The sequence below is a fragment of the Amphiprion ocellaris genome, chromosome 9 (genome assembly GCF_022539595.1).
Source record: "Amphiprion ocellaris isolate individual 3 ecotype Okinawa chromosome 9, ASM2253959v1, whole genome shotgun sequence".
In the NCBI taxonomy this organism is placed as follows: domain Eukaryota; kingdom Metazoa; phylum Chordata; class Actinopteri; family Pomacentridae; genus Amphiprion; species Amphiprion ocellaris.
In genome coordinates, this window is record NC_072774.1 from 4674619 (window position 1) to 4683504 (window position 8886).

At 38.4% G+C, this 8886-nt stretch overlaps 1 protein-coding gene across 2 annotated transcripts in view; it reads left to right on the forward strand.

Moving 5' to 3' along the window:
• The window catches only part of atp8b2 (ATPase phospholipid transporting 8B2), a 51363-nt gene extending 43095 nt beyond the window's left edge, over positions 1-8268 (forward strand). For both annotated transcript variants that reach the window (XM_035944263.2, XM_023261846.3), the window contains 5 exons: positions 798-1043; positions 1129-1267; positions 2789-2919; positions 5037-5588; positions 7129-8268. In XM_035944263.2, coding sequence (XP_035800156.2) covers positions 798-1043; positions 1129-1267; positions 2789-2919; positions 5037-5588; positions 7129-7224 — 1164 coding nt within the window. In that variant the 3' untranslated portion in view covers positions 7225-8268. The remainder of the gene's footprint in view (positions 1-797; positions 1044-1128; positions 1268-2788; positions 2920-5036; positions 5589-7128) is intronic.
• Positions 8269-8886: the final 618 nt, after the last annotated feature.

An 8886-nucleotide genomic window follows, 5' to 3' on the forward strand; every position in this document is an offset into this window, starting at 1 on the left:
TAAGGGATCCAGTAGCTCACACGTTTTAATCAAGAAAGATGATGAAACCAATGTACAAATAACTTACAATAAATCATGCTGATCGAATAAATAAAGTGCTAAAATTGTTGATATGTACCAAAAATAAAAGGTGCAAAATTGCTGGTATTTGCAGTAAAAATAGTATTAAAAAGTCTAATTGCATTGTAAAACCAGAACTAATAATAAGCATAATATGTAGAATTTGTACACGAATATGTATTATTAAACTTTTGTGTCCAATTTGTGTGACAAATATGGTACTGTGGAGGATGGATGGATGGATAGATAGATCAGTTTTTGAGTAATTTTAAACAATTTATGCCTGATTTTAGTCTATTTTCAAGTCATTTTACAGATTTTTGAGTACATATCAACAATTTTAACATAATCCTGGACTATTTTAATGGATTTTGGACAAATTTGGAGTCATTTTGGGAAAACTAGATGTAAATTTTAGACACATTAAGACAGTTTTTGAGTAAAGTTGGGGTTTTTTGTCTATTTTTGGACAGTTTTAGTTGATTTTTGACAGTTTTTGAGCCATTTTAGATCATTTCTAGATAGATAGATAGATAGATAGATAGATAGATAGATAGATAGATAGATAGATAGATAGATAGATAGATAGATAGATAGATAGATAGAAAAGAAGCAAAAATTGTTGATATTTAGAATAAAAAGACTATTAGAAAAGTAGAAAATACAGTAGAACTGGTTATTATGAAGGTACAACAACAGTCTTGTTAAATGCATCCTCTTCCCTCTTGTGACTGCAGGACGTTCCCGACCAGAGGAGTCTGGAATATCCGAAGCTGTACGAACCCGGACAGCTCAACCTGCTCTTCAACAAGCGAGAGTTCTTCATCTGCATCGCCCAGGGCATCTACACGTCGGTGGTGCTGTTCTTTGTTCCCTACGCCATCCTGTCCGACGCCACCCAGAGCACCGGGGTGCCCCTCGCCGACTACCAGACCTTTGCAGTCACCACGGCAACAGCCCTGGTTATAGTGGTCAGTGTGCAGGTGAGTCCAGAGCTTCACAGCTTCTGTGTTTAACTACATTGTGTATTAACTGTGCCTGTTTCTGCCTGTTCGTGTGGTTCTGCAGATCGCTCTGGACACCGGCTTCTGGACCATCATCAACCACGTGTTTGTGTGGGGCTCTCTGGGAACATATTTCACCATCATGTTTGCTCTGCACAGTCAGACCCTCTTCAGGATCTTTCCTAATCAGTTCCACTTTGTAGGTTGGTCGCCTGTTTTCTCTTTATCCGCACATAGCTGAATAAATACTGTAGTTTTGTGGCCTCTGCCAGCAGCTATTTAAGTTTTCAGACAAAATAACTGATAAAGATCTAATCAGCCAACATTTGTTCATTTTCAGGCACCACATTTGCACTATTTATCATCCAGAAACTGTCCAAATTTCAAAAAGTTATTACATTTTCAACTTTTAGCCATGCTTGAACTAAACATGGCAGGAAGATTAACCAGATTTAAATTTAAAATTGGAACATTTCATGAAAATCTGCTTATTCTGAGTGTCTAGTTCAACAGTTCACCAAAAATACACCAGATTCTGGTAAAAACAAAAACAAAATCTATGTTCCTGATTGCATCTGAGCAGACAGGAGACAAATCTGGAAAGAAATTAGAGACGCTGAGAGCAAAATTAAACCTATTGGATCAATAAAATAAATGCAGCATGGCTCAGAAACAGTGAACAGAGGACCAAGTTGTTGGAAGATACATCCAGCATGGTGAAACATCTTTCTAGAGTTGATGAGCAGAATAGAGAGAAAAAGACCAAGAGGCTGAAAACATGGAAATAGTTCAATATCTACAGTCTGTGGAGAAAAAGAAACATAAAATGGCATAAATAAGATACAAAACAACAAAAATAAAGCACGAAACGACACGAGACAGAAATGTACAAAAACCAGACATAAAATGGCAAAAATGAGACAGAAAAATGGCACAAAACAAGACAAAATGGCAGCAGGACACAAACTGAAACGACAATAGAGACTGAGAGAAAAATCAAACCTACTGGATGAATAAAATAAACACAGCATGGCTCAGAAACAGTGAACAGAGGAGCAAGTTGTTGGAGATACATTCAGCATGGTGAAACATCTTTTTGCATTCGATATGCAAGAGTAAAAAATAACAATTTTGTATCAGTTTTACAAAATTTAAAAGTTTAAATATTTACATTAGTTGGAGCTATCACTTTTCCCAGTATTGGTAACACCTGCGGACTCTTGAAATACTTGAAAACCTGAATTACACAATGGCTGTTATTAAATTTTTGTAAAGTAAATCCAAAAAAAACTTGCTCTTTCTTTTCTGTCATATTAGACTGAAGAGTTTCCTCTACTTCCAGCCATGGTTGTACTGTTTCCATAGAGATGCATGACTTTATAATGAAAATTATTGCATTTATATTGATTTTTATGTTAAATTGTTGCATCAAAAATGAGTCTACAGTGAGTTAAAATATGACGGGAGTTTTAAAACGCCCAGAAACTGCTTAAAGTCTTTAATAAAGCTGTATTATTATGCATTAGAATTATAAAGGACAATTATAGGAGTACATTTTGAGCCATAAACCGTATTTCATATTAGATTACAAGCAAAAATCTATCAGTATGCTTCATCTAGAGTTAACATTTACTCCACCAGTGAGGTTATTGTATAAATCTGCTGCATATGTATGCGTTTACACCTGTTTGGTCATGTTTGTGTGTGTGTTTTTGTGATTGCAGGCAGCGCCCAGAGCACGCTGTTGCAGCCGGTCGTGTGGTTAACTATTGCACTGGCAACAGCAATCTGCATAGTTCCAGTTTTGGCATTCCGCTTCCTCAAGCTGGACCTCAAACCTCAGCTCGCCGACACGGTGAGAAAACACATTTTCTAACTCTGGTGTGTCCAAACTCTTTGGTTGCGACACGATGCCAGCGTGTTTCCAGTGCGTCAGTTCAAACCGGCAGCGGCCAATGATTAACTGGTAACATGAAAACACCGCCTGAGTGTGACGATGCTTACCGTCCCCGGCATCGTGCACTCTGGACACCCTGCAAATATTGACTTAATCAATGCGCCCTGAGGACACGAGCAGCTCCGAGTGGATGATCAGAAGCTCAGAGTTGCATGAGTCGAGCATCCAACCGAAGCTGCCGTCAAGCTGGTGTGAAGAAGTTCCTTTTTTTAATATCTCTATCTAGTTTCTGCTGCTGGTTTTGATTTTCGGGGTATTTTTGATTTGTAAAGTACACAAACATTTGAGTTTCGATGCGCTGATGTGAACACGTGATAAAGATTTGGTTTGATCAGCTATGAGTGGACGGTTTAATACGTGCAGGACCTGAAAACAAAACTAAAAATGTCACCGAGCACAAAATGCAAATCAAACACGTAGCAGAGCAGTAATTCAGAGAGAACCCCGTCACGCGTGAATTATTTAAAAACAGAGTGGATTTTTTTCTAATTTTTTACTCCCCAAGCAAGACTTTAAATATGTCCAATCAAACTGATTTTAAAATTATTATTTTAGCGAGATAAACATCTGTCCAGTGGTTTAAAATGCACTTTAATTCAAAAACACTACAGATTAATAGGATAAAAACCTTTACTCAACAGAAATCACCATTAAACTTCCCCAGCTGATGATTCAAATTAAATTTTTCTGAAAGTGTGTGTTCAAATATGTAAACGAAGACAGAAAAACCTGAAATCTGAGCATTAAATAGTCAGCTTTATAGAGCCAAATGCTTCCACAAAGGGGATTTTAAATATCTTTTAAACCCATTTTCATGTTTTTAGGAATAAAATGTTTGGATAAATTAGGCTATGAATGATAAATAAATAAATATCAGACAATAAATAGGATAAAAATGGAAAGTTTGGTAAATGTAAGAGCTGCTGAAGTGGAAGAAAAAACTACATTTGTACATAAACTTCTATGTTATTTGTAAGCCATCGTTTATAGTTCTCCTCACGAATCCTCCCCAGACATTTGGACAATTATTCTGTGTCATAAAAATCTTCAGAAATTTTCTGTCTAAATAAGCAGCATGGTGTTATCTCAGTAAATTCCACACATTTGCATAAATTTCCAAAAGTCCCATTTAAAATTCTTGTTTCAGTTTTTGTCTTTGACATATTAGAGTCAAAGGTTTTTACTGGGGATTTTAAATATCTATTTTCATCTCATGAATCTCAAAAACAATTACCATGTTTTTAGGGAATAAAACATTCTATAAGTCAGGTTATAAATCATGTGAAACCTTCAGATTATAGACAGGAATAAAAAAAAACGAACATTTGGTGGATGTGGAAGCTGCTGAAGTGGATATTTCTAGCATTTAGATTGGGAAAACCTTAAACTAACAGATGAAACATAAAACCTGTCCAGACTATTATTTTATCTCTTGTGCTGCAGAGTAAAACAAACACCTAAATGCGTGTTTTGAACATTTTCTTTCCACTTGTCTGAAAGATCACTGCATGAAAAAATGCATCCACACATACTCTAATTCAGTTGTGTTTTTATGTGGTGCCATAATGACCAAAATAAAATCATCCAGTCAGTTATATTAACACTCAGAGGATAATATTAAAATAACCATAAACTGGGAATATCATATATTGGTGGGAATATTTGTCTGTTTCTTTTAAAATTCACGGTTTAACAAATATTTCAAAGGTAACCAATATGGTTCCATCATCATCTAACATCCTGGATTTATGACTCAATATTTCAGGATAACATATAATAACAGATAATAATCATGGTTTCAAGATCATCCACTTCTGGTTTGGAGTAATTATTGTCAAAAATGTAGTTATAGTTGAAGTTTGAACAACCGTCTGGTGCAGTGGAAGCTGAAAATGACAGGAATGATGGGAAAATAGGATAATTTAGTAACCATAGTAACCAAAAATGGCATGCAAATGAGGCTGATGTTTGTATAGACGAATATATAATAAATGTTCTTTGCGGTGCTTGTTCAGGTGCGCTACACTCAGCTGGTGCGACAGAAGAGAAGGAAGCCGGTTGGTCGGAGCGTCGGCGGCCCCTGGCGAGGCGTCGGCAGCGTGTCCGAGGGCCGGCTGGGGGCCCGCGGCGGCTCCAGGAGGTCCGGCTACGCCTTCGCCCACCAGGAAGGCTTCGGGGAGCTGATCACCTCAGGGAAAAACATGCGTCTGTCCTCTCTGGCTCTGGCCACCTTCGCCTCCAGGCACAGCTCCAGCTGGATCGACACCCTCCGCAGGAAGAACAAGAGCGTCCACACTCCCCCCAGCACGTCGGGCGAGTGCAGCCCGGCGCCCAGCTGCCTCTCCGGGTCGGTGCCGCCGCTGTCCAACTCCTCCTCGGTGCTGGGCGGCTCGCAGGACGCGCCGATGGAGGAGGAAACGGCCGCAGCACCGGCTCAGACTGCCCCTGGTTCATCCTCAGAGGCAGCTGCTCCTCAGGGCTCCGCTGGAGGTTTAAACCCCACAGCAGTGAGGGCCCCCGGGGGAGACTCACCTGGTGGCTGGACGCTCTCTCTGGGGACCGTACAGGTGAGCAGCGGCTGTTTCTACTCAACACAACAGTTACACAACACAAAATTACACTCTTTCCTGTGGATTATCCCATATAAAATCTAACTAATCTGAAAAAAAGTTCCCACCTGACCTTCTCAGAATCAGTACCTACAGTAACTTTACTATATTTAATGAAGCTTTGCAAAGTTTGACCCTCATACTATGAATATTTTCAGTTACAGGCCCTTGATGTACATCGTGGTGCATTCATTTTTTAAAAATTTGCATTACTTCTTCCGGCATTTCTGAACCTCATAATGTTTTAAGAACATGAGATACATATATGAAGTTTTCAGGGCTGAAAAACAAATTCAGGTTCTGTTAAAAACTGCAACCAGATCAGTTTAACATCCACTCCTGGCATCACAATCTAAAATCTGTTTTTATTTAGCCAGCAGGATTTTCTCTAAAACCAACTTTAAGAATCAATAAGATGGGATATATCATAGTTTGAACAGCAAAACTGCACCAAACACTGATACTCCAAAAAAATCTACTTAATGTGAAAAGTTCCCCTCAGGATCAGTATATACAGAAACTCTAATATATTTAATGAAGCCATGCCAAGTTTTACCTTTAGACTATCAGGCCCTTGAAGTACATAGAGACGGGTTGACATTTGGGAAATCTCTCTTGCAGAACCAGGCTCTGGTAGAGCAGACGTCTGCCTTGACCAGTCAGGGTGAGGATAAAGGGAAAGGAGAGAAAACACACACAAAAAACCCACAAATGCAGAGAGCACAAAATCACAAATTACATCAGCGAGAAAACAAAGTTAATTCTGAGTTACAAGCCTATGAAGTGCATCATTTTGTGCCTTTTAATTTGCTTTTTCCAGCATCTTCATGCCCTCATAACGTCATCAATACAGCAGAAATTTTCTGGGTTAAAAATCACGTGAGTTCTGTTAAAAACTGCAACCAAATCAGTTTTTCATTCACTAAAGGTGTCACAATCTAAAGACAAAATCTGTTATTTTTTTTCTATAACCAACTTTGAGCATCAATATTATGGGATATATCTGAGTTTTAACAGCAAAACTGCAGCAGTTTATGGTGTGGGATCATAGAAACAACCATTGGTACCCTGGACTAGTTTCTGTTTTCTAATAATTCACTAAATAAAACTTTAAAAAGTGCATCTGGGTAAACTTTCAAGGCTCATATCAGCATGTAGGACAAGTTATAGCAAATGAAAAGTCACATTATACCCACATTTGATACAAGGATCATCTTTTTGACATGATTCCTTGTGTGTCAAAACAATTTTTATTCATTTTTATTCCCTGGAGATTTAATGTGGTTTTTTCCTTTACACATGAAAGTATGAGGCTCAAAAATGCTGCAAAAAAACTTCAAGGACCTATAATTTTAAAAGTATTCATAGTATGAAGGTAAAACTTTGCATGGCTTCAGTAAATATACTGAAGTTATTGCACATAAAAAATGAGTCGACTCTAAAGGGGTCTGATGGGAGTTATTGATTGAATTTCAACCTCTCCCTTCTCGTCCAATAGGAAGCTCTGTTTGGCTGGAAAGGCATCACGACTCGTGCGTCCAGCAGTGCCGGACCATCTTCCTGCGTTGCCAAGGAAACCAGTCAGATTAAGTGAAGCTGGGAAGAATCCCGTAATTTATTACCGTCCACCGGGTGTTTGCACACTCAGGCAGGATTAGTCGAGTGCTTGAAGGACCAGAAAGAGGACGAGGACTGTTCTGAAAACTTTACCCACTCAGTGCTCTTGTCTCAAAATAAATATATTACATCAGAATCACGGGAGGAAGTGAAGACGCGGGACTTTCCAGGCTCCGAATTAGGATTCAACGGTGAGATCACTGATTTTAGCAGCGGAAACGAGACAACTAGCTGTTGATTATCTAAAAAAAAAACATCTTGTTTCTGCTTATTTCTAAAGCCTGGCAGCATCTCAGCAAGTGAGGTGCAGGAGTTGTTATTGTCTGAAATCAAAAATATTCCCTTTTTATTATAGTTCTCAGTGAGAACGGCTCTTAATTTACAGAAGATTCTTATCCCTTTTCTGTCATTGATCTGTTTTCTTACCGATACCTCGACTCCACCACGTTTTCTTTGTTTGCATCATATTGATGTATTTCTAACGGCCTAGTTGAGTTGCACCTTAAATGCTTTAACTGGACCTTTTTTTGGTCTGACGGACGCCCGGATCGTATTAATGATATATGCAACGCAGTGTGGAAAAACAGAGAAGACAAACTGCCCACTGGTTTACTTCAGGAGTGAAAACGGCAGCGAATGAACATTTAAAAAGCGGTTTGTCGAGTTGTTAAATCATAAATGTCGTCATTTTGTGACTCGTGCAGGTTCAAGTGCTTTAAATTTTTTTTATTTGTCCATGAACTTGAGTTGGTTTGTGGATAATCATGCCTTAAAAATGCCAAAATGTTCTGGGTTCTGTTCCATCTTTTAACGTATAACTTTGCATCCTTGTTGCAAACGTTCCAACAAGCAAACATCTCGATGATCGTCAACCGGAGGAACGATATAAACCTGCTCCTGGATGTCATCTCCATCGACTGACACCGAAAACTTCTGGAAATGAATGATCTGTAGAGGATCTTGTTGGAATGTGGAGCTGAATAAAAATGTCATTTTTCTGTCACCATGAGGAACAAACACACACAGTCTGTGCAAATGTCATTTCATGCAGGCAAAGTTTAAGGTAAAAATGATTTAGATGCGGCTTTTTGAAGTTCTGGTAGTTTTTGTGGCTAAATAACCCTTTAATCCTCTACTTTATTCAATTTAGTTCAGTTTCTTATATACTTGGCGCCAATTCCAAGCACATCAGGGGACTTTATATGGTCAGGTAAAGACTTTGCAATATTATATTGTAGAGAGAAATGCAACGAATCCAAACAATTGTCCTTGAGCAGCAACAGTGGAAAGAAAAAAAACTTTTTCCAGCATTTTGGAGTTCATAACTTCATAAGACTTGAAATTGTCAGGGCTGAAAAACCCATTTGAGCTGTTCGTAACTGCAACCAGATCAGTTTTACATCCACTCCAGGTGTCGCAATCTAAAGACTAAATCACATTTTTGCAAAATTTTCTGTATAATCAACTTTGAGCACCAATATTTTGGGATGTATCGCAGTTTGAACAGCAAAACTGCAGCAGTTCAGTGTGTATGATGTAGACTAATAGAAACAATCATTAGTAGCCTGGATGTGTTTCTGTTTTCTGATAATTCAGGAGAGGAAACTTTAAAAAAGTGCATTTTGGGTTAACTTTCAAG